The sequence below is a fragment of the Saccopteryx leptura genome, chromosome 5 (assembly GCF_036850995.1).
Source record: "Saccopteryx leptura isolate mSacLep1 chromosome 5, mSacLep1_pri_phased_curated, whole genome shotgun sequence".
Classification (NCBI taxonomy): Eukaryota; Metazoa; Chordata; class Mammalia; order Chiroptera; family Emballonuridae; genus Saccopteryx; species Saccopteryx leptura.
The window spans coordinates 204136999-204163527 of record NC_089507.1 but is presented as its reverse complement, the minus strand read 5'-3'; the positions used below and the strand labels follow the sequence as shown (position 1 = coordinate 204163527).

Genomic DNA, 26529 nt, shown 5'->3' with positions numbered 1-26529 from the left:
TATTAAAACTTAGACAGTTTAACCAGGACAGTTGCAGGACAGTACCCAAGGTTCCTGCAACTCAGTCCTCGGAGGAGGGCTCGCTGGCCAGCTTGTGCTGAGGTTCTGAGCTCAGAGGAGGACCTGTGAGGAGCCCACCTGGGGGTCTGCAGGGGCACGAGGAGGTTATCTGCCAATGCAGGGGAGGGGGCCTGTGAACAGAGTCACCAGGTGATACAGGAGGAAACCACCATGACCAAGGTAGAGCAGTGATGCTGGGGTGACGCTCAGGGTTCCCATGGAGACGGGAAGGAGCCAGTCCTTCCCCTGCTCCAGGCTTGCAGCTTCCCGCGTGGATCCCCATGAACAGAGACTGGGACCAAGCTGCTGGCAAAGCCACCGGGCAGTTCTCAGACGCCCAGCTCCTCATCACAAAGCAGGGGGTGGAAAGGTGGTTTGGAGCTGAGAGACCACAGCTTAATCACCACATGGGTGACACTCTAGATGTCTGTTCCCATCCCAATACTGGTGGTTTTGTTTATCATTGAGTTATCAGAGGGCAGGCTTATTGCTAAGATTTTGGGAAGTCATCCTATTGTCGCCTCGTGACTTCTCTCCAGTCGCTCCATCTCTGGTGGTGGGGGCAGAGGCACACACAATTAGCTCACTCCCCAGCGAAGCCTGATGCCCTTGGTGACAGAAGGGACAGAGGAAGTGGTGGAATGTGGTGAGAGTTCACCCTAAATGGTGCTAACCCTTGTACTTGCTTTGAAGGAAGAGTGGTAAGTAGCATTTCAAACGAACTGACAAAAGAGGCAACCATGAGGCCCATTATACAGAAGATGAAACTGAGGCTCAGAAACCCCATTTCTTGAGTCAGAACCTCCATCTGTCTGACTACCTTGCCCAGATTTCTGAACCACAGCCTTGTGACTAGAGTTTGTAGCTTCCTCAGTGGTATTAACCTATAAAACTGGGGCAATGCCACCTGCCTCTCAGATGGTGGTGTGAGGGTTAACTGGCTTCCTATATCAAATCGGAACAGAACGCCATTTTGGGAGACAGATGCTGGGCACATCCCCCTCCCACTCACCAGCCTGGGAACTCGTAGTTCAAACGGGTGCCTCCGCAAAGTCAGAAAGCAGCCCATGGCCCGGATCTGGGTGTGTGTGGGGTGGTGTTTTCATATTGAAACCAAGAATGTAAAATCCTTGAATGTCATGGTCTCCGCGAATACTAATAGTGATGATAACGATAGTAATGGTAATACACTTCCACTTAATGAATGCTCACTGTGCCTGGGCCAGGTGTCCTCTATTTACTATTTTCTTTGTCTATTCACCATAGAGGTACCTTAGTGCACTACATGCCAGGCATCATGTTATGCTAACTCTAATCATCCCAGTGACACTGAGTGGTATGTATTATTATTCCTGTCGAACGGATAATGAACCCGAGCTAAGGGAGCAAACAGAACCAGACTATCGACTGGGTATCACTAATATCTTGGACAAATGAAAGAGCCTATTTTATCCATTTCTTTAAAAGCATCCAAAGGTTTTAAAAATGACCAACTCTGATTCTCTTTTCAAATAAAAATAATTCTTTTTAAAATAAAAAAATCTCAATAGGTGGGTTGAATATCAAAATGGATCAAAAAAAAGTTCATTAGTGAACCAGAAGATCAAACTAAGGAATTCTCCCAGAATGCAGTGCAAAAGAATAAATAGATGGAGAGTCTGAACAAAGTGCTCAGAGACAAGAGGGGCGGATACAAAACTTCGACTCGCTGCTTATGTGAGCTACAGAAAGAGAGAAGAAAACAGAGGAAGGACAGGCAATAATTCAAGACATTCCTTGGAACTTCAGAAATACAAGAGATTTTATATCAAGAGGACCTGGTTACAAGGCCTCTGTAACTTATAGGAAGTAATTATTAAAAGAAATGTGCAAATAGCTCAATAATCACAATAAATATGAAAATATTAAACTTCCTGTGAAGAGATAGAGACTTGAATATAGTAAAAAAAAAAGTCAGTGTATATGCTTCTTTATAAGAGCAGCAAAAACGGAGTAATAAAGGGTGAAACTGATATAGAAAAAGGAACACCAGGCCAGTGCCAGCAAAGGAGAAGCAATGGTCCACGCCATTTTAGCAACCGGGAAAATGGACTTCAAGGCCAAAATAATCAGTATGGCATTAAACAACAAGTACATATATTGATAAAATATTCAACCTACCAATAAGTTCAGACTCTATGCTTGCCTATACCTAGTAACATAGGGTCAAGGTATGATACTAAAACTGATAGAATTAGACAAGAAAACAAGCAATCCACAGCTTTGTGGGAAACCTGAATACACCGGTTAGGACTCTGGAGGGTTTGAATACTGTGACGAGTAAGCTTTATTGAACAGATTTATACAGGACAACTAACTGTCTGCCCTCTCCAACACACATGATAACATTGCAAAAAATCATCCTTATTTGAAATAACAGCTATTTCTTTTACCCCTCCCCGCTTTTCACTTCTCTCCTATTCTCGTATTTTCCTTCCCTCCCCTTCCCATTTTTTCATCTGTACCACCTGCTTCTCCCCCTGCCAGGTAACCCTGCCTGCAGAGTAACTATATCCTTCTGTCTCTTCCTTTCGGCTCATAAAAGAAGATGTAAATATATAACACCTAAATGGAGTTCTCTGTCTCTCACACAAACGGAACACAGGTTATACATCTCTCTGCCTCTTGCAGAGATGGAGGAGGGGAGGCCCCTCCGGTTAGTACCTAGTCCTTTAAGACATTCTTTGTCAATGGCTTTACAACACACAGGCCACGGTATAGACGTAGCACGATTTATTCAGCCATTCTCCCGATGGGTGTAGCATTTGGTTTTTAGGGTTTTATTGCAGCCATGACCACTGTTGACATAAATATCTCCATGCATTCCAGTGCTTTTATTTCTATGGGCTGGGTTCTCAGGCATGGGACTGCTGGGTCAAAGAATATATGGGGTTGATTCATTTCGATATATGCCGTCAGACCTCCAACAAGGTCGTAAGTACTGCGATGTGGTGAAGACCGTCGCCTCCCTGCCTGTTGCAGGTGTTACCACACTCCCGATTTGCTAGTCTGATGTGAATGCAGTGATATTTCATTATTATTTCATCTGTGTCTCCCTGACTCCCAGGAAAGCTGAACATCTTTTCAGATTTACTCTGCATTTGGATTTGTTCTTCTTTGAACAGTCTAGTGATAGCTCCTGACCATTTTGATCCTGATACTAATTTGAAAAAGCTCTTTCTAGATGGGAGATCTGAACCCTTTCCCCACCTCCTACTGCAGGCTGGCAGGAGTATCTCCTGGGGTGCTAGGCACCAATAGTGGTGTGTGTTTTCTTCTAAGACCTCAATGGGTTTGGTTTTTAGACTTACGTCTTTGATTCAGCTGAGATTAATTTTTGTTTAAATGACAATTTTATTTCTTCCATCTCGCCACTACCCAATATGGCAGCCTCGAGCCATACGTGGCTATTGACCACTGGAAATCGAACTGCTCTGAACCAAAAATGGGCTGTAAGTTTAAAACACACACTGCATTTCTAAGACTTAACACACAAAAAAAGTAAAATGTCCCATTAATGACTTTTGTATCGATTACCTGTTGAAATCATAATATTTTTGATACAGTGGATTAAATAAAGCATAAACATTAACTTCACATATTTTTTCTTTACTTTTTCTCCTAATGTAGCTACTAGCACAACTTATTTATTTATCTATCTATTTATTTATTTATTTATTCAGTGAGAGGAGGGAAGGCAGAAATAGACTCCTGCATGCACAGGGACTGGGATCCACCAGGCAAGCCCTCTAGGGGGCGATGCTCTGCCCATTTGGGGTGTTGCTCTGTTGCTCAGCAACCAAGCTCTTGTTAGCATCTGAGGCAGAGGCCATGGAGCCATCCTCAGTGCCCAGGGCCAACTCACTTCAATTGAACCGCAGCTGCAGGAGGGGAAGAGAGAAAGAGAAAGAGTGAGAGAGAGGGAGGGAAACAAGAGGGGGAAGAGAGGAGAAGCAGATGGGCACTTCTCTTGAGTGCGCTGACTGGGAATAGAACCTGGGCCAACACATGCTGGGCCAACACTCTACCACTGAGCCAACTGGCCAGGGCTGGTACTAGAACAATTTTAATTGTGTACACAGCTTCCATTATATTTCTATCAAACAGCACTCTTCCAGATAATCAGTTGTGCCAGAACTATTTCTTAAACATTTTGTTCTCTCTACTTATCTTTTATCTGCCTCTTGAGGGGTTTATCTACTTTATTGCTTATCATAGACATCTGTCTTATTCATCACTTCCCATCAAATTTTGAATAGCTCTTTTATATTTGGTGAAATTAATCAGAACTCAAATTCCCAGCCTCCCTCCCTGTGAAGACTCTGTATTTGACCTTCGTGGAATGAACGGGAAGGGAGCTCCATAGGGAGTCAGGATCTGCATGGAGTTTCCGCATGGAGTTCGTAGGCCCAGGTGGCACAGGCAATGAGCTTTGATGGTGGCGTTCCCAACAGTGGCTTCAAGGTCAAGGTCCTGGCGGGGTGGGGGGCGGTGGTGACAACAGTGGCAGTTCCTTCATCAGGCAGCACTGGGTATGGTTTGGGGGATCAATTAACCTTGAGTCTGGTTTCTCAGTGCTAACCAACATTGAGAGTAACTCAGTACAGTATTTCTTTAAGAAACTTGTTTTCTGCTTAATCATCAGGATCAGCTTCTGCTGCAATATAGAATGCAGTACAGAGCTCAGATTGATATATTGGGCTTTCCTACCGTCAATGAAAGGGATTTTAGATTTATTTTTTCCTACTATTTCTAAAATATCATCTTCTATCTTTTTTTTTTTTTTTTTCTGTGACAGAGACAGAGAGAGAGACAAATAGGGACGGACAGCAGGTTGGAAGAGAGAGAGATGAGAAACATCAATTCTTTGTTGCGGCACCTTAGTTGTTCATTGATTATTTTCTCATATGTGCCTTGACCATGGGGCTACAGCAGACTGAGTGACCCCTTGCTCGAGCCAGCGACCTTGGGTCCAAGCTGGTGAGTTTTTGCTCAAACCAGATGAGCCTGCACTCAAGCTGGCGACCTTGGGGTCTTGAACCTGGGACTTCCGTGTCCCAGTTCGACGCTCTATCCACTGCGCCACCGCCTGGTCAGGCTCATCTCCTATCTCAATGAATTCTTTCTTCCTACTTCTGCCTCCCAACCCTGGCTTATTTTCTTGTTCTTTTTCTGTTTCTCAAGAAGAATGTTTAGGGAAAAAGCAAAATCTAGTGCAGGGGTCGGGAACCTTTTTGGCTGAGGCATGAACGGCACATATTTTAAAATGTAATTCCATGAGAGCCATACAACGACCCATGTACTTTATGCATTATCCAATAAAAATTTGGTGTTGTCCCAGAGGACAGCTGTGATTGGCTCCAGCCACCCGCAACCATGAACATGAGCGGTAGGAAATGAATGGATTGTAACATGTGAGAATGTTTTATATTTTTACATTATTATTTTTTTTATTAAAGATTTGTTGGCAGCCCTGGCCGGTTGGCTCAGCGGTAGAGTGTCAGCCTAGCGTGCGGAGGACCTGGGTTCGATTCCCGGCCAGGGCACACAGGAGAAGCGCCCATTTGCTTCTCCACCTCTCCGCCGCGCTTTCCTCTCTGTCTCTCTCTTCCCCTCCTGCAGCCAAGGCTCCATTGGAGCAAAGATGGCCCGGGCACTGGGGATGGCTCTGTGGCCTCTGCCCCAGGCGCTAGAGTGGCTCTGGTCGCGGCAGAGCGACCCCCCGGAGGGGCAGAGCGTCGCCCCTGGTGGGCGTGCCGGGTGGATCCCGGTCGGGCGCATGCGGGAGTCTGTCTGACTGTCTCTCCCTGTTTCCAGCTTCAGAAAAATGAAAAGAAAAAAAAAAAAAAGATTTGTTGGCGAGCCAGATGCAGCCATCAAAAGAGCCACATCTGGCTCACAAGCCATAGGTTCCCGACCCCTGACCTAGTGCGTCTCCGAGGTCCAGAAGGAGGGAGGTGGCCGAGCAACTTTCCAGCTCTAGGTCGGGAGAGAGCTCGGGAGCCAGAGGCGCAGGCTCGGGAGTGAATGTCAGAAGGAAGGCGGTGAAGCCCAGAAACACCTGACTTATAGGAATCCCAGGACCTCCTGCGGGAGAGGCTGCACCTGCCCACATGAGTGTTCCTTGGGCTCGCTGCTCTGGAGCTCAGAAAGCTGAGTGGGTGAACAAACGTATTGAATCCCCTCTTCCCTAGAAAATGCCAGCTGAGGAGAAGGGAGCAGAGGGAGTCCTTCTGGAACCAATGACTTACCAGCTAGAGTGCCGCTGACCCAGAAGCATGAAGACAGCTGGGCTGTCCCTTACTCAGCAAAGGGACTCTGCTGTAGGTCCCCAGCAGCTGACCGTGAATCCAGGGATCCAGTAGAGAAAATGCTGGGTGCCCGAGGGGACCCAGAAGTGAGAAGAGAAATAACTGGCATATCCCAGAGAACAGCAAGTACAAACCTATTGGAGGAGAGAGAGGTCAGCCTGAGCGGAAATCGATGACGAAAACTACACCTAAGGAGCTCCAAGCGCAGTGTGCACACTCACTCACTGCTACACACACATTCCGGATTGAAGGAAAATCTCACGTTCAGACTAAAATACTCAGGAGATGGAGGGAGAGGATGGTCCTTGTTGAAACCTGACCTGGAATACCAAATGGAGAGATACAGCAAAACACAAATCAAAAATTCAGAGATGGAGGCCCTGGCTGGGTGGCTCAATCGATGGAGCATTGTCCTGGGGCACCAAGGTGGCGGGTTCAATCCCCGGTCAGGGCACATACAAAAGCAACCACTGAACACACAACTAACTGGAACAATGAACTGCTGTTTCTCTCTCTCTCTCTCAAATCAATGGGAAAACATTTTTTAAATTCAAAGAGATGGAAATTATGAGAAGTGAAATAAAAGAGGTTCAAGGGAATGATGCAGGTGACCAAATCCTTGTATATTTGAATTACTCAGTATTGGAGTTTTTATTATTACTATTACTACAATGATGGAAATTCATGAAATGGAGAAACTGTTAAGTCAAGCAAAAATTAAACAAAATAGTGGAGCCCTCGCCAGTTTGCTCAGTGGTAGAGCGTCGGCCTGGCGTGCAGGAGTCCCGGGTTCGATTCCCGGCCAGAGCACACAGGAGAAGCGCCCATCTCCTTCTCCACCCCTCCCCCTCTCCTTCCTCTCTGTCTCTCTCTTCCCCTCCCGCAGCCGAGGCTCCATTGGAGCAAAGTTGGCCCAGGCGCTGAGGATGGCTCCATGGCCTCTGCCTCAGGCGCTAGAATGGCTCCGGTTGCAACAGAGCCACACCCCAGATGGGCAGAGCATCGCCCCCTGGTGGGCATGCTGGGTGGATCCCGGTCAGGCACATGTGGGAGTCTGTCTGACTGCCTCCCGCTTCTCACTTCAGTAAAATACAAAAAAAAAAAAATAGTGGAGGAAATTTTCCCTGAAATTTTTTCAGTAAAGTCTCAATCTGAAGATCTGAAGGGTTTACTGAGTTTCAAACAGCAGTTACAAACTATAATACTCACCTTTAGGCATGTTCTGTAAAAAAGGACTGAACTCTAAGTGTAAATATAAATAGTATAAATATAAATCAGCTATTTTTCCATGTATAAGACAGACTTTTCTTCCGAAAAATGTGGGGTCTAAAAACTGGGTGCGTCTTATTCAGTGGTTGTGGAAGTGTGGCGTTTCAAACGCCATAAATGGAACTGAGGACGAGGTGATATATGAAGACAGTGATGAGGAGTTGTATGAATTTTATGATGACTAGAACTTGAGTTCAATAACTTTATGTAATACAATTTTTTTTTTTCAAATTTCAGGCCCCAAAATTAAGGTGTGTCTTACATGTGGGAGCGTCTTATTCATGGGGAAATACGGTATATATAGTTAGAGATCTCCGTCAGCTTCCAGAGAGGGGAAAATAAGGCACTTATAAAGACAAACAGTGCGGCTGGCCTTGGACTACTTCTCTGTGACACTGGGAGCAAACACGGATTTTTCATCTGCAGCACAGGAAGCAAACGATGATGTGAGAACTATACACATCAGGAACTACAGACTTCTGAGGGAAAAGGAGAGAAATCTTGGGGGAAAGGCTGATAATATGGGACTCTAAGTACTGAAGGCTCTCAGTCTGGTACTCGGGGAGATGGGGAATAAAAGCATTTACATCTTTGTGGGGGTTGGGAACGCAGAGATGTAAAAGTATTATAAATGGATCATCTTAATGTGGAGAAGTAGATGGTATTTTTATATAATGGGAGATGATATCATTGTGATTATGTATTTTATTCTGAATATTAAAAAGGAAAGGCAAATGCTATTCTATAGAACACCCAGATATGAAAGAAAAAGAAAGAGATAATAAAGGACTGTGTATCAAGCCAGCCAAAAGAAAAAGAAAAAGAAAGAAAAAAGGAGAAATAACAAAGAAAAGGAAATAGTAAGCCTGGACTAAAATGGAAGGAATAAAATAGAGTGTATCCATTTTATACTAATTTCAAATGGGCTGAATTGTCTTATTAAAACCAAAGTCTGTTAAATAGGATTAAAGAACGAAACCCAGGCATCTGCTGTCGTTAGGAATACTGGACTGGATTAGTAAGAACTGCACGCCACAGAAACCTGAATCACAGAGGTTTGGACACATGAAATATATTTTTCCTTGTGTGACAAGAGGTAAGTAGGTAGGTGGCACAGAGCTGGGCAGCTGCCCAGAAAAGCTCTCTCTACTGTCCCTCCTAGAGTCTCTTCCCCCTTAGCACCTCCTGGGCACAGGGGCTTTCTTTGTGGTTGACCCCAACCCTCCTTCCCGAGGGCTCTGAGCCCTCCCCGGTACCATGCCATTCTCAGTATGAGGTCACGATGGACAGCCATGTCCACTTATCATCAAAACCGGGCAACACATCCTTATACCACGCTCAGGCTTCGTCCCCCTCGGTCGACTGGTCACGAGGGGCCCCTCTTCCCCCGCATTCAGCCGATGGTGTAAAGCAGAGGGAGAGGCAACAAGAAGTGGATGGAATGGGGTCTGGATGCTTGTTCATGCCGCGTCCTGACATCCGGTCCTCCGCTGCTCAGTCCCGGATGTACCGCTTCCATCCTGGCATGCTGCTGGGTCCACGCGATCGATGCGTTGATTGATTTGACAGAATCCAACTCACGGTGGATAGTTCAGGCTGTATGGCTATTCGTTCTCCCGTGGTCAGGTGCTCCGTGCCTCCCCGGGCCGAGCAGCACACACCTTACAGAAAGGTGTGTGATTCTCTGCAGCAGAGGACACGCCCCGGCTCCAGAACCCACTGAGACTCGACCTAAACGACACGGAGCATCTTACCCTCTAGCCCACGGGGCTGCTAGGTCATACGGCAGGTGTGCTCTTCCACGCAGAGGTGAGGTGTGTGTGCATGTGTGTGTGTGCTTTCTAGGGAGGGAGGTTGCAGAAAATCCTGTTGGCATAGTTGGATGTGGTTGTTGATTCCTTACTCTCCAGAGGGCGGGTGGGGGTAGCCGGCATTGCTTCAGAAGTCTCCCCTGCGGGCTCCTTTTGAACCAAGGTGGCCCCTCCCAGACACACGGGAGAGGGGTCCCATTGCCTGGGGAAACGGACTTTAACCAGCTCCTTTGTTATAAAGAGGAACACAGGACCCAGTCATTTTATTCCCAGGTATTTACTCGAGAGAAATGAAAACATGTCCATTCAAAAACCTGGACGTGAATACACATAGTGGCTTTATTCATGATAACCTCAAACTGAACACAACCCACACATCCATTAACAAGTGAATAAATGGACACACTGTGGTAAGTCCTTACACAGGAATACTACTCAGCCGCAGAAAGGAATAGACTGTGGAAACACCCAACAACCTGGATGAATCTAAAAATAACTGCACTGAGCGAAGGAAGCCAGAAATGAGAGCACAGAGCGTTAGATTCCAATTTTGTGACAGTCTCTAGAAAATGCACACTGATCTACAGTGACACAGGGCAGGCCAGTGGTTGCTTGGGGATGAAGAGGAGAGAAATGGGATGGAGTCAGTATGAAGATGCACAGGAAGCCCTGGCCAGTTGGCTCAGCGGTAGAGCGTCGGCCTGGCGTGCGGGGGACCCGGGTTCGATTCCCGGCCAGGGCACATAGGAGAAGCACCCATTTGCTTCTCCACCCCCACCCCCTCCTTCCTCTCTGTCTCTCTCTTCCCCTCCTGCAGCCAATGCTCCATTGGAGCAAAGATGGCCCAGGCGCTGGGGATGGCTCCTTGGCCTCTGCCCCAGGCGCTAGAGTGGCTCTGGTTGCAGCGGAGCGACGCCCCGGAGGGGCAGAGCATCGCCCCCTGGTGGGCAGAGCGTCGCCCCTGGTGGGCGTGCCGGGTGGATCCCGGTCGGGTGCATGCGGGAGTCTGTCTGACTGTCTCTCCCCGTTTCTAGCTTCAGAAAAATACAAAAAAAAAATACAAAAAAAATACAAAAAAAAAAGAAAAAGCGTTTTAAAAATAAACAACAACAAAAAAAGAAGGTGCACAGGAAACTTGTGGGGATGATTAGAGGGAAACACTGGATTTTAGGTTTAAGTTAAAGCAACACCCTGCTTGCGGGGAGACTTTCTAAATACTTTTTCCTGATTGCTTCCCTCCCCATAACATTTTAATACCATAGGTATACTGTATATCTGTTTATGTTCTGTGGTACTTTGAGGGCCATAAAACACTGTAATATCTAAGTTTTTTTGGGGGGGGACCCACTACCAATTTTAACCCTCTTAGGTCCATCCAATATTGCCCCTATTGAGAATGCATGCCTGTTCCATAAGAAAAAAAATTAAAGCAGGCAAGTAAATAGTGGTATTATAATTAACATGATCTGATCTGACTCTTTGACGGAAACATAATAACACACATAACTATGAAAAATGTTTGACCAGCACTGTGCATTACTGTGGATTAATGGAGATGGGTGGCTGAAATGAGAAAGGCGTTTTTGGAAGGCAGGAAGCTTTCAGAGCAAAGAAGTGGTGGAGTTTTTCATAGGCAATTAGTGCCCTCTGCTGGCCATTTTGGGAAACTACCTCAATCAATTAAACGTAGCCCATTCATTGACCTATCTCTCCAGCATCTGTAATGTGCGTTGATGAGCACTAGGCTTGGGTTTGAGGCTCAGCAAGGTTTAATAACCGAGTCAAAACCACACAGTGATAAATGGCAAAGCTGGCATTCAAAGTCAGATTTGTCCAAATCCAAATCTTATTTTCTTCCCTCTAGAGATCAAGGTTCATTTACTTATCTATAGATGTCAGTTGCTCCAGCACCATTTATTGAAACATATTTTTCCTTCATTAAATTGCTTTTGCACTTTTGTAAAAAAAAAAAAAAAATCAGTTGGTAATATTTGTGTGGGTCTTTTTCTGGGTTCTCTAGTATGTTCCACTGATCTTGTGTCTATCTACCCATTAATACCACACAGTCTTGATTATTGCAGTTTTATAATAAACCTTCAAATCAGCAAATTGACCCACTTTATTCTTTGTTTTCAAAATTGGTTAGGCTCTTCTAGTCTCTTTCTCTTTCCATATAAACTTTAGAATTATCTTGCCTATATTTACAAAAAAAGGATCCTGCATAAACTTGATAGGAATTGCATTAAATCTAGATACCAATAATACAGGCAGAACTGACATCTTCATTGTTTTGAGTTTTCCAATCCAGGAACAGGGTGGGTTGATCTATTTTTTTAGATCTTATTTGATCAGCATTGTGTGGTTTTCAGCATGCAAGTTCTATACAGGTTTTGTTAGATTTCCATCTAATTATATAATTTTCAAGCCACTTAAAATGCTATTGTATTTTAAATATTGGTGCCCATTTGTTCATTGCTGGTATATAGAAATACAATTGAATTTTGTATGTTTACCTAGTATCTTTAGATCTTGTTGAACTCACTTGTTAATTCTAGGAGGAGGTTTCTCTTTCTGTTTTTTATTTTCTTTTTGTAGATTATTTGGAATTTTTCTATTCAATCATCACATCACCTACAAACAGGACAGTTTATTCCTTATTTTCTGATGCATATGCTTTTATTTTGTTTACTTGCCTTATCGCACTGGTCAGAACTTCCAGCACTGTGCTGGATATGAGAGGTGACATCTCTTGCCTTGTTCCCGATCTTAGGGGAGAAGCACTCTGTCTTTCACCATTTAGAATAATGTTAGCTGTAGGATTTTATAGACATTCTTTATCAAGTTCCCCTCTATTCCTATTTTTCTGAAAGTTTTTTTTTCCACGAATTGCAAATAACTCTGGTCAATTTACTTTTTTTCATTGGTTGATATGATTATGGGATAGCAACCAAAGATCATTTCTTCTTCAGCTTGATTGAATTCAAATATTGAACCAGCCTCACATCCTTGCAGTGACCCCCATGATATATACTTCTTTTTATATATTCATGTCTTTTCTTATAACAAGTAATTCTATATGCTAATTTTTTTGTTAAGTATTAGTATGCCTATAGTCATGAAAAATATTAATCTATATATTCTTTACACTATTTAAAAATATTTTTGGTTTTGGTATCATTGCATACTAGCTTTATAATATTGGGAAGTGTTTGTTTTCTTGTTTTTCTGGGAGAAAGCAGGTAGAACTGGTGTTATTTCTCCTTTAAACATTTGTTAGAATTCTGAAGTGAAATCTGGGCCTGCAGTCTCCTTTTGTGGGAATTTTACGTTAGGATACTGTGATAAGTTTTGAAAATACAACACTTATTAAAAAGTTATACAGAGAGATACATTCAAAAACACTACATGTAAATAAAATGGAATTCTAAAACTGTTCAACTAATCCACAGGAAGGCAGGATAAAGAAAACAGAAATTTAGAAAACAATAACCAACAGAAACTAACAAAAAATAAAATGGCAGACTTAAAAATCCACATTAAATATAAATGGTCTAAAAACACCCATTAAAAGACAGAGATTGACATTGTGCATTTAAAAACATGACCCTACTATATGCTGTTAATAAGAAACTCATTTTGAATAAAATTATACAGGCGGGTTCAAAGTAAAAGAATGGGAAAAAATATAATGGAAAATATAAATCAGAAGAAAGCAGTAGTGAAATCAAATTGGAAAAGTGGGTTAAAAAGGACCTCTGCAGAACTAACGATGGAGCCAGAGAGATCTGGTTTCAATGCCAGCGTCTGCTACTTGGCTTCCCTGGTAACTATAGTAATTTCAAGAAACATCGATAAGCCTTGTTTTCCTCATCTTTAAAATGGACATGGAAAGAGAACTTACCTCATAGGCCTGTCTTAAAGAGTAAATGTGATCTGGCATAAAGATCCACCTTTACATCAGTGCTTGTCGTATTAACAAAATCCTATTAGAAGCCATTATTACAACAACAGCTGCTACTACTGCTGCTACAAAAGGCACCTTGTTAGGTTCTCTTAATTAAATAGCTCAATGAGCCCTGATATCTTCTGCAAGGTCAGTATCATTGCCTTATTTAAAAAACAACAAAATAATTTTAATAAATATAAAAGAACTCAGAATATAATGCTCAGAAAAGTGAAATAAGTCCTCCAACATCAAAAAGTATCTGTAAGTGCTGGGATTAAATCCCAGACCTACTTCCCCTCAAATTTCATGCTTTTCTAATATATCACACTATCTAAAACCTAGGTGCATACTTTTAGCGACTTTGAGTTCCTCAGTTTTCAGCCCGATGAAATGCCCTTCCTGATCCCAGGAAGTAAACAGTGAATTAAAATGGACTCCTGCTTTCTAGGCCTGGGACTTCTTGGTGTCTCTTTGGAGTTTGAGGCCAAGCCGCATTCCTGCAGCTCTAGGATGGCTCGTGGACTCTCCAGCCTGTTCTTGTTTTTAGGGACCCTGGTTTGACCAGAGCCGGGCTGGACATTCCAGGGACCAGTGGGTGCCATGAGAGACAGAGACTGGTTACCAGGGTGAAGGTTCCATCCTTAGATGTGCTTGGGGCCCAGATACCAGCTCCACCTGAATACAATGGTTTTTACGCATTAGAAGGAAATTTCAGGAATAAAAATCCAAAAGGAGGGCACACACTGAAATGAGACGATTTACTGGTGCTCTGGGAAAAGGCAGGGAGCAAGGCTGGAAGCAATTCTTATTTATTCATTTTAGAGGAGAGAGAGAGAGAGAGAGAGAAGGGGGGAGGAGCAGGAAGCTTCAACTCCCATATGTGCCTTGACCGGGCAAGCCCAGGGTTTTGAACCGACAACCTCAGCATTCCAGGTCAACGCTTTATCCACTGCGCCACCACAGGTCAGGCACAGAAGCAATTCTTGATCCTTCTGTTGAGTGTGCAAAACTTGCAGCATTAACCTCTGCAGAGATAGTCAGGACTGTGGGACGGTAGGAGGTTTGGGGGCAACTGAGCTGAGGGGGCTGGAAGTGGATAGAATCCATAAGAGAAGTCCTACTTCAGGGTGTCTGCAAGGACACAGTCTAAGCAGAGGGGTGTCATCGGGTCCAGGTGAGAAAATTCAATCTCTTAAAGATACACACTGTGCTTTTTCTTTTATTTGCCACTTTTTCTTTTCCAGATCATCACCTTTGGCCTCTAAGGACGGACCGACTGCCTTGTACATTGACATACAAAGTTGAGAATGATAATACTGGAAAACATTATAGTTGTGATGAACTGACTGTTCCCCACAATTCATGTTGAAATTCTAAATCTCAATGTGATAGTACTAGGCGGTGGGCCTTTGGGAGGCCGTTAGCTCATGAGGGTGGAGTTCTCGTGAATAGGATTAGTGCTTTATTACTCTCTAAAGGTAAGCCCCTTCTGGCTCTGGCTGGGTAGCTAAGCTGGTCGCAGCATCATCCCAATGCTCCAAGGTTGTGAGTTCAAGCCCCAGTGAGGGCACATACAAAAATCAACCAATGAACACATAAATAAGTGGAACAAAAGCAATGTTTCTCTCTCTGTCTCTCCCTTCCTCTCTAAAATCAATCATAAAAAATAAATGTAAGCCTCTTCTTCTTCCACAGATGTAATTGCTATCCTAAATTGTCACTAATTCTCCACTTGTTTCTTTTTCTTTGTAGTTTTACTTCTTATACACATACCCCTAAATGATACACTGCTGAATTCTTTGTTCTTGAACTTTATATAAATGTAATGACATGGTATCTATATTTTCAATCTTGATGTGTTTAGCTGGGATTAACTCATTTTCACTGGTGTATATTATTCCCACCGTATCTCCACACTGACATTTATTTACCAAGTCTATCATTAAGGACATTTATTGCTTTCTGCCTTTTAAAAAAATTATTACAAAAATGATTGCAACGTTGCAATGAAAATTTTGGCCATGTGTGTGGTGGAAGATGTACAAGTCTTTCTGGGGTGGCGCTTCTCTGTGATGGAGCCATGGCACTCTGGACGAGCCCCATCGTCCTGTCCCTTCCCACACACTGCAGGGCGTTTACACCAGTGGGCCTCCTCAGTCACAGTGACAACCAAACCATTCAAATATTTGCAAACACCTCTTAAGATGCCCAGAGGAGAGCTGGTGTTTAGTGTAAGTGTCTAGAAGTAGGATCGTCGGGTCACTGGTTATGGGACTGCTCGATTTTCACTTACAATGTACTCTGTATCGTTGAGATTCAGAGACAGTGTGGGTTCTAATATGAAAATTCAACATACACATACTTCCTATTACATAGCATACTCATGTACTATATACCTATATATAGCCCAATATACTTTACAAAGTCTTCACATAAAAATTTAATGCTGTTGTGTCAATAACTTCAATAATTCATGCTTTTACAAAAGCCACACATTTCACATTCTATTAAAAACTGAACATTTTCTGTTATCTATTCTGTAATAAGTTTGGTGTTACATCTGAAATACAACTTTCTAGTTAAACAGTATTTCTACAAGGACATTTTAATTCATATTCCTTAAAGTGGTGCACCCCCCCCCCAACATCTCTGAATACTTGTTGAAAGTTTTCATTTCCTTGTATTCAGAGGGTTTCACTCCTATATTAACCCTCTAGTTCCAATGAGCTATAATCTATTGATAAAGACTTCCCTACACGAGTGGACAACTCCTGCAAATCTGCTGGAGTTCCATAGGTTTGACTTGTAGACGCAGGCTTCTTCTGCACATGGACAACGTTGATAGGAGTTTTCTTCTTGTGTGTTTTTCTTTGATGTTTGGTACGGGCTGACCTCTGGCTGACAGTTTTTCTACATTCATTGTATTCATAGGGTTTTTCCCCTGTGTGAATTCTCTGATGTTTTGTGAGTGCTGACTTTTCATAGAAGGTTTTCCCACATTCCGGACATCTGCAGGGTTTCTCTCCTGTATGAGTTCTCTGGTGCATGACAAGGTTGGATTTCACACAGAAAGATCTCCAGCATTCATTACATTTATACGGTTTCTTTCCTGTGTGGGTCCTCTGATGTGGAGTAAGGTTTGATTTCACACAGAAGGTTTTCCCACATTCTCTACATTTATACGGTTTCTCTCCTGTGTGAGTTCTCTGGTGCTGGTGAGGGCTGACTTCTGGCAGAAGGATTTCCCACATTCGTTACATTCGTAAGGTTTTTCTCCTGTGTGAGTTCTCTAATGTTCAGTGAGGTTGGACTTCACAAAGAAGGACTTTCCACATTCATTACATTCATAGGGTTCTTTTCCTGTGTGCATGCTCTGATGTTGTGTAAGGTATGTTTTTTTTGTTTTGTTTTGTTTTTATTTATTTTACAGAGGAGGGGGGAGATAGTGAGAGAGAGAGAGAGAGAGAGAGAGAAGGGGGAGGAGCAGGAAGCATCAACTCCCATATATACCTTGACCAGGCAAGCCAGGGTTTTGAACTGGCAACCTCAGTGTTTCCAGGTTGACGCTTTATCCACTGCACCACCACAGGTCAGGCAAGGTATGTTTTTTTTAAGGAAGCCTTTTCCACATCTGTTACAGTCATAGGTTTTCTTTCCTTTGTGACCGCTCTGAGGTCTGACTGACCACTGAAGCCCCTCCCACTCTCATTACATTCGTTCATTCTTTTCCTCAGATGTGTTCTCTGATGTTGAGTTTTAACTTCTTGCAGAAGGTTTCTCACATTTACCATCTTCAAAGCTTTCCCCTTCTGTGTTAATTCTCCCGTTTTGAATGAGGTGTGACTTCTTTATGGCTTTCTCACTGTTACCATGCTCACCGGGCTTTTCTGTTGCGTGACATTTCTGATGTTGAGGAAGGCATGGCTTTTCATGGAAGGATCTCTCGCATTTGTTAGAGTCAGAGGTCGTCTCTCTGGTGTGGGTGCTCTCATTTTGAGAGTGGCCTGACTTCCACAAGGCTTCCTCGCTTTCGTCAGACTCACCGGGTTCTCCTTCTGAGTGCATTCTCTGATGTTGAATAAGGTTTGACTTCTCGCTAGCGAGTTTCCCCAATTCCTTACATTCAGAGTGTTTCTCCCCCGTGTGACTTCTCTGATGCGCACGTTTTGAATCTGTCCATGAGGGTCTCAGACAAGCACTGAACTTGAACTTTTGCTTGAAGGCTGTTCTGTGTTTATTACCTTCTCAGGGTTTCCCTCCCGTCTGAGTTCTAGTATGTGTAACAAAGGCTGCTTTTTTGTGAAAGGCTTTCTCGCAATTATTGTATTTCAGAAGTTGCTCCATAGCTGAATTCTTCTGATACTGAGTGAAGTCATTCATCATCATGACTGTGGGATTTCTTTTTTTTTTTATTTTAATTTTTTTTTTAGAGAGGAGAGGGAGAGACAGAGAGAGAGAGAGAGAGAGAGAGAGAGAGGAGAGAGACAGAGAGAGAGAAGGTGGGGAGGAGCTGGAAGCATCAACTCCCATATGTGCCTTGACCAGGCAAGCCCAGGGTTTCGAACCAGTGACCTCAGGTATTCCAGGTCGATGTTTTATCCACTGCGCCACCACAGGTCAGGCGGATTTCTTCTTTTGATCGTGTTCACTGGATGAGGTTTCTCATGCATCGGATCAAGGAAGCCACATCCACGGAAATCATCAGGTGTTTTTATTATGTGGATTCTGTTACTAATAATTAATTCTGAAACACCTTTCAAGCCTGTTCCAAATGAGTCACGTTTACGGGATATTTTTCGTGAAGGCACTGGGTTGGCGGCCATGTTAAATTCTTCTCCTAAGGTTTTACTGCTTTCCTTAGTCAGTGTTCTGTTGCCGACTAAAGCTTGCCTCGAATATTTCTCTTCATCTCTTTGGCTTCTCTATTCCATGTTGTTGACTTCCTGGACTTGTAGAAATACTAAAAATTAACCTACATTATATATCCTAATACATTTCTTAAGGAATGGGGTTGCACACACATGCCCTATGTTGAGTTGACTCTCAGGTTTTAGACCTAGTCTCCCGGGATGAAGTCACTCCTAAGCAAATATTTCTTCTTCTCTTTTGGTTTGGTAATATGAAAACAAAGACAGAAACACATACTATAAGGTCTACTGGAAAGTTCTCTCCGTTTCTATCACAAGTTTCGACACGTAAGCACATGTTTATTTGGCGCATGTGTGCCTCTCTATTTTTATCACTTAATCATTAAGTATACATACATTGTATACATACTGACATAGCAAATTAACTAAAACAAAGTTGATTCATGTTAGTCTTATGTGTGACGTGATAGTGTACCCATGGCTACTGATAAAGTTCATTTACGCCACTGTATTGTATACGAATTTCAACAAGGAAGAAATGCTACAGAAGCATGTAGAAATTTATTGAAAGTGTTTGGTGAAGGTACAGTTTCTGATAGGACATGCAGAAGATGGTTTGAAAAATTTGAAACAGGTGATTTCGACCTTTCTGATAAGCCACATTCTGGGCGACCATCTTTGATCGATGACAATGTTGTTAAGACCATGTTGGAGCAAGATCCTTTTCTGACAACATTGGAGATCACAGAAAGGCTTAATTCAGCTCAGAAAACCATTTCGGACCATATTCGGAAGATAGGATTGGTGTGGAAATGTATTATTTAATAAAGTTTATTGACGGTAAGAAAAATCTGTATTTTGTTTTATTCCAAAAACGGACAGAACTTTCCAGTAGACCTTATATAATAGAAAAAGAGAGAAAACTGAAAATTAATACGATTAGTTTTGGCTTGTTACAAATATGACCTCAAAATAGGTAGATAACTTGAAATAAGGAATGGCAAATTGAGAAAAATAGATGTCAAGAAAAGAACTGATCCCAGGATGGAAGACAGTCAAAGAAAGGGGCAAAGATAAGGGACGGTGAGTCGGGAGGCAGGGAGACAGGAAGGTGATTGAGGGAAGTATCAGATCATATATTAAGTCTGGGGTCAGATGAAAGACGAGAACCTTACCCCCTCTCCCTTGCACTTGAATTACTGCAGTAGGATCCTTACTAGTCTACATGCTTCCAATCTCTCCCCACTCTTTTCCATTCTGTGCGCCAACTCACAGTGAAAATTATGAACTCGTGCATTTCCTCTGGTCTGCAGGTCAGTCCTATAGTTCTGGCTCCAGCTCTCCATTTAGCTGGGATGTTGGAAAAACAATGTCCAAAGAGAATGTGAAAATACACACGAGGACAGGCCATGCTTGCCACTGGACAGGCTCACCGCTGGGCTCTGATCACTGGTGCTCTCATTGGTTCTATCAGAGTTAACCGGCAGTGATCGGTCCTGACTGACAACTCTATTTTTCCCATGTTCAGACTGCTGATGTGCTTTACCAACTGATGGTGTCCAGTCACAATGCTAATTTTTAATTCCACTTTTATATCGCGTTTTCTTCCTCTCTGACTTCTCTCTTCTGGGAGAACTCAAATACCTGGCTACTCACCTTGATCCTAGGACCTTTGTTAATTTTCATCTTTAAAATTTTGGGCCATGGGTAATTATTGTTGTCTTCTGCTAGTCTCATTTTATGCAGTAACATCAATTACGTGCAAAAGATCTTACGCGTTTTCCATAGCGGATAAATAGAGTCGGTCTGCCCGCAAGGAAAACTTGATGTTGAATGTTTACACTTAGAGGTTATTATACTAGTTTCATACGGCTCAATTCTCAATACACGATCAAATTATCACCCCACAAGTCTGCAGTACTGGCGGCTTCTCTCACGCCCGGTATTTCATTCCATGTGCTGTGCGTTTCCAACCACACACCCACTCTCATCCTCCTCCCGAGTCAGCGCACATTCCACCCTGAGCTCCGCGCAGTGCCTGGGCTTCCTTCAGGGCAGCGCTGCTTTCCCCTCGTTTAAAAAAGACCCCCTCACTGTTTCACATCCCATCTGTGGTAAATACTGCAAGTGGATTCCGTCTGTGCAAGATGTTCTAACACTGTTTCCTAAGCGCAAGTGGATTCCGTCTGTGCCAGCCAGACGCACAGGGAACTCGCTCACAAAGAACCTGGGGACCAAGGACACAGCCTGGGGGACAGCAGTGCAAGGAGAGCGGGCCCTGGAGACTGAGAAGGAACAGGGAGCGGGGTCAGCGGCCGTGTCTGCAGCGGCTGTCCCAGTCCGGGCCCACAGCGGTCCTCAGCAAGCAGCTGTCAAATCAACGAAGAGTGTCTCAGAAGCCCCTGGTGGTGACAATTTCGAGAGTAAGTGACACTCTGCAGTGGCTGTAATGGGCTGGGTGCCCACGCACACGCAGTCATCTCCCTCGCCTCGGAAACTGCCGCCGGGAGAGATGTCCCAGCACTGATGTGTCTATCAGGACAGGCGAGCTGGGGAGGAGGGCGGCAGCTTGGGAGGATGTCTGCCCGGTTTCTGAAGACGTAGAGGAGGAGGGAGTGGAAGCATGTGCTCGCCCCTTGATACAAACGTGCGGTGTGGCCAAGTCTCAGGCTCTGTTCAGAGCCTGGGGAGACCTCCCAGCTCAGGGGCAGCGGCAACAGGGAGCTGAAGTGGGCACGGGGCTGCAGGAGAGGGAGCGCGGGTCTCTGCAGGACTGTCCTCTCCTAGGGCGGCTCCCTCCCCCACGGGGGTTAGCTGAGGGTCAACACTCAGGAGTGCGGGTCCCTGTAAAAAGCAGGGAACTGTCCCCAGGAGTCTGCAGGAACTTTGCAACCCAGGAGACAAGCAGAGGACTGCACTTAGTCCTGCCATGGGTCACAGCTTTGCTTTTAAGGCAACTCTAGGGGAACAGACTGTGCCGTCGGGTAAGGCGCTGCCCCCTTGGGCAGGGGAGGGGGGGCCCCATCAAGCTCCGCCCGGCTCTGCGCAGCCTAAAGAGAAGCCTGTCCACACACATGTCCCAACAACTCACGTGGAAGACCCCAAGTCGGTCCTTGCGTTCAAGCAAAAAGCTCGCCAAGGAAACAGACCTTGAGTTGCCAAGTAACACATCAGTTATCTAAACTGACATGAGCTTTCTCCTTTTCTATTCACATAGAAAACAAAAATAGGCTTACAAGTGGACAGACAGACAACAATCTGAAAAATAAGTCTCAGGAACGTACATGAAGACTGTTATATAAATTAATGTCAATAAAAAGCAATCGCCTGAAAGGTAAGTACCAAGATGAATAGATTGAAGACTATGAAAACAAGTTTAATTCAGACATTAAAGAGAATAACTTTTTTCTTCAATGTGAGAGGAGGAAAGATAGTGAGACAGACTCCCACCTGTACCCCGACTGGGATCCACCCAGCAACTCCTATCTGGGGTCGACACTAGGACCAACCGCGCCACTGGCTGCGGGAGGGGAAGAGGGCGAGAAGGTGAAGCGAGAGAGGGAGAAGCAGATGGTTGCTTCTCTTGTGTTCCCTGACTGGGGATCAAACCCGGGATGTCTATATGCCAAGCCAACGCTCTATCCACTGAGCCAACTGGCCAGGACCAAGAATAACTTTGAAGAATTCACACTGGTGTTCTCAGACTAATATCACAGTCTTACTTCCATGGAACGAGAAAAGTTGAATATGAAAAAAAAAAAAGAAAAAGTCCATAGACACTAAATATTTTGTTGCTGAGTCATGACAACAGAAAATACTCTCAGGAGAAGGCTTGAAAACAAAACTATACAGGTGAGAAAAATGAGCACATCTCTTGACACACAGAACAAAACCACAGAGAAACGGAAATGATGAAAGAAGAGTAAAAGAACCCAGATGACCCATCGGCAGAGGCACTGGCAGTCTCGTGGGATTTCTGGGTGACAAGAAAAAGACGCTGGAGGGAGGGGGGAAAAAGTCACAGAAGTAACTGAAAACATCCCTGAGTACATGAGTCCTCATCTTAATAGGATCCATCCAATTACCAAGCACACAGCTTGAAAAAAGAACAAACCAGCAGACACTGCCTGACAAAGTATCTAAAACCCGAGGATAAAAGAAAAACTTGCAGGAAGGAGAAAAAAAACAGGTTGCCCACAAAAAATTAGAATCAAACTGCCACTCGGCCTCACCCAGTCTCTCCAAATGCCAGGAGACCTGGAGATGATCTTTTCTCATTATTCTCTGAAGGAAAAGGTTTTGGACCCGAATCATATAAGCAACCAATCTCTCCTGTAATGGGCGTAATAAAGGCACTTTCTGATACCCAGACCCCAAAGGCAATAACCACACAGCCATTCTGTGAAAGCCCAGAGGCCCCTAGCAAAACTCACCAGAATCTGAGGAAGAAGACAGGACACCCAGAAGCCGTGGACAGACAGACAGAAGGGCTGGGGAACCGGTTCCTGGGGACGCGGAGAGGGCTGTCTGCGGGTGGCTCACAGGCTGGGAAAGGGAAGAGCACATCGGGATAACGCAACAGGAAACCTGTTTCTTTAAAGTTATTTATAGAAGTATATAAGCAAAGTTTTTATTTATTTTTTCACAAAGATACATGTTGTGGGAACCAAACCTGAGGATTCTTGAGAATTTGGAGGAGAAGCCGCTCATTGATTGAGGGTGACGCTCCGGAGGCCTCGTCAGTTCAACAACGGGCGGCCTGGAGAGGGGTCCTACCATCGGCCGCTGAAGACAGCGGAGGGCTGGCCCTCTGGAGGCGCCAGGACGGCCAGCCCCAGTGGTCAGCACAGGGCACCTGGCACCCTCTCTCCTAAGTAGGTTCCCAGATTTCCTATTATGCTCAGTGAAACCAGCCAGTCAGAGAAAGACAAGTACCATATGATTTCACTCATGTGTGGACTCTAATGAACACAATGAACTAACAAACAAAGTAGAAACAGACTCATAGATACACAGAACAGACTGAGGGCTGTTAGAGGGGAGGGGGGTTGCGGGGCTGGGTGACAAAGGTGATGGGATTAAGCGATACAAACAAACAAACAAACTCCTAGTCACAGACAACAGTATGCTGATTAGCAGAGGGAAGAGGGTTGGGAGAGGCAGGAGACGGTAAAAAGGTGATTTGGGAAGGCGAACCCACAGTACAATACACAGATGATATATGATAGAATTGTACACCTGAAACCTATATAATTTTATTAACCAGTGTCACCCCAATAAATGCAATTTTTAATATTAAATAAAAATACAGGGCACACAATTAAATTTGAACTTCAGAAAAGCAACAAATAAGTTTTTTCATACAGGATATATCTTGGTTTATCTTATATACCCGGTATCTTATCCAGCAACCTTACACCGAAGAGATCTCCCATTACGAGTTCTTGAGCAAGTTGGAACACAAGCCGATGATAACTTACTACCAACAATGGACAAAAAGCTTGCAGTGGACGTGGACTCAAGGTCTCCATCTGGCCAAATATCTAATGATGTATCCTTAGAACTATTCCAGCTAGGAGCTCTGAAAAGTTACTTAAATCTATTACTTACACCTTCCATAAAAAGGGCATAATAAAACTACCTACCTCATAATGTTGTTGTCAGTTATATGAGCTACTCCAGGTAAGGAAGTTAACAGTGACGAGAACAAACTGTAGGTAATGTTATAACTGACCAATTGTTATTATTTTGTCACTGTGTCTTCAGACTTGGGACAACAAAAATAACAAGAAAATGGATAATAAAACTTAAATAATTGTTATCCAAGTAGCTAGAAGGTGTAATGCAATTGTTAACAAAGACTCCCCCAAATGATATTATGTAAAAGAATAAACAAAGTAAAACCTTAGCTGATGTCCACAAAATCTGAGATGAGAGAGGAGTATATCTTATTTAGATGATACTATAAAAACAATTCCTGGCATTGGTAGAAACTATGTTTACATCTGTGTTAAACACATCAAAGGTGACCAGCCATAGATTAGAAAAAAAAATGTAGACCTTTGCAACCACTGAAGAATAAGAAAAGAAAGGAAAATAATAACCAGAAGAAAGGTCAGGAAATGAAAAAAAAAAAGAGAGAAAAACAATTGACAAGAAAGTGTGGCTACTAAAAATGCAAAGGAGCTCTTACATTTCACACACACACACACAATTGGGAATAAGTAAATGACTCACCTCAGATGTGCTTATTGTCTTCTGCTCCTGGAAACGTTTAGAGAACCATGAAGGCAGAACTGGAGAAAGAAAAGGAGAAAAGATATCATGAGAACGATAGTCTCTCTTGAAGGTCCTCATGGCACTTGCCTAGAGGCTGACATACTAGCTGACAAAGAGCCGTACTGTGGGAGAATGTCTCCAACCCCTCAGAAAGGGCAGGTATGCCCAGGGGACTCTGATAACCCCGACCTGACCATGAGGGGCAAAGAGAAGCAAGCTTTTCATTGGATAAATATTTTTCTTGTTGGTCCTTCGATTCAGTAGCAGACAAATATAAAACAAGGCAAAGTCCAACGAAGAAAGACCCAATTAAACCAATCATAGCAGAGCAAGGACAACATGCCACACCTTTGATCCATTATTACATATTACATTCTGAATGTTTTGATGTCTGGAATTTACTTTAAAATAATCCAGTAGGGGAAGGTAGACAGGGAGAAGTGTGTGTGTGTATGTGTGTGTGTGTGTGTGTGTGTATGTGTGTGTGTGTGCGTGTGCACGCGCGCGCACATTGGGGCAAGAGAGAGTACAGGTGAAATAAAACGGTCCGTATATTGAAACTGCTGAAGCTGTGACAAGTTTATGAAAGTTATTTTTTTACTTTTGTAAGTTTTGAATATTTCCATTAAAAATGTAAAAGGTGATCCAACAACAAAAATCTGATGGAAATCTGCTCACCACTTTTCTACTTATATTTTTAACTCCTTGAGGTTCAAGAACTCGTAGGAACCTCTGACAACCGGAATAGCTGTCCTTTAAGGAAATCCATTTTTTTTTAAGGAAAGGGATTTGTTCTCTTTTGGTTTCAGTGTCTCCAAAGGACCTTTTATTAAGTAACTTGTTTTAACTTAACTTGGACACGGTGGACCTAACAGTGGCTTGGGATTCAGAGTCAGGGGACCCTGGTGCTCCTTGAGATAATAATCCAGGTATAATAAGGTTAATGATACTGACAAAAGTTGTACAGTGCTTACTCTGTAATGGTATTATTCTAAGTACTTTTCATACATTAACCCCATTTATTCTTAAAAATAAAGATGTAGGAATTATTATTACTCCTATTTTACAAAGGAAGTTGAGGGGGAGAAAGTTAAAGGAATACAGTAGAGCCAGGCTTTGAACCCTGGCACTCTGTCTCAGAAACCTTGTACTTAACCCTATGCTGATGACTCCCTCAGGATTTCCTCTTCCCAGGAAGCCTGCAAGTGCCGACCATGCGCAGTCCAGCTTACTCTCTCTTTTGAAAGCTGACCCTCACCTTCACTGACCGACAGTTCTTCACAGCCTCTGGCCGGGCGGGCGCGGTCATGTTACTCAGGGCGGAAGGATCAGGAATTGCTTTTGAGCAAGCAAACACCAAGCCTGCTTGTGTCTCAGATCTCTGCCCTGCAGCGGAAGTAGGTGTTCCTGGGGAGAGTGGGGGTCTCCCCCGTGGGAGTCCTGCCCATGGTGTGCCCACCTTCTTTCCTCACAAGACGGGTGGTCAGGGAAATGTGGGCCTGGCTGGAGGGGGTAAATTCAAATAACTGTAGTCTTCAGCCCAGGTCCATTGTCTCTTGGAATTAACCACCCCCTACAACAGTTCTCACTGCATGGTCCCCAGGCCAGTGGCATCCGCAGCACCAGGGAACTTGATAGAAATGCAAATTCTCGGGCCCCTCCCCAGGCCTGCTGAACCAGAAACTCTGGGGAGGAGGGCAAGCAGCTGCTGGGTTTTAACAAGCCCTCCAGGTGGCTCTGAGGCATGCCAGAGAGCCAGTGTCAGAAAAGGGGACTTCCGGGTCTGTACTGCTGAGGGCTCGGGGCAGATGGACAATGAAGGAAGAGTCTAGAAGCCTCAATTACGCAGTAACCCAAGGGTTCTGAACAGATACCAAGAAATCTCCCGGGCTTCCAGAGAGGACTCAGTGCTCATACATTCCAGGTTCCCTCTTAGGGACATGCCA

At 43.9% G+C, this 26529-nt stretch overlaps 1 protein-coding gene across 1 annotated transcript; it reads right to left on the bottom strand.

The window, feature by feature from the left end:
- Positions 1-61: 61 nt before the first annotated feature.
- ZNF334 (zinc finger protein 334) lies at positions 62-25892 on the bottom strand. Its single transcript, XM_066386605.1, is given in 10 exon segments — positions 62-169; positions 16193-16650; positions 16653-16839; positions 17052-17101; positions 17104-17195; positions 17197-17813; positions 17815-17852; positions 18070-18379; positions 20462-20551; positions 25842-25892. Coding segments are annotated over 10 exon segments (2001 nt in total).
- Between the last annotated feature and the right edge of the window lie 637 nt (positions 25893-26529).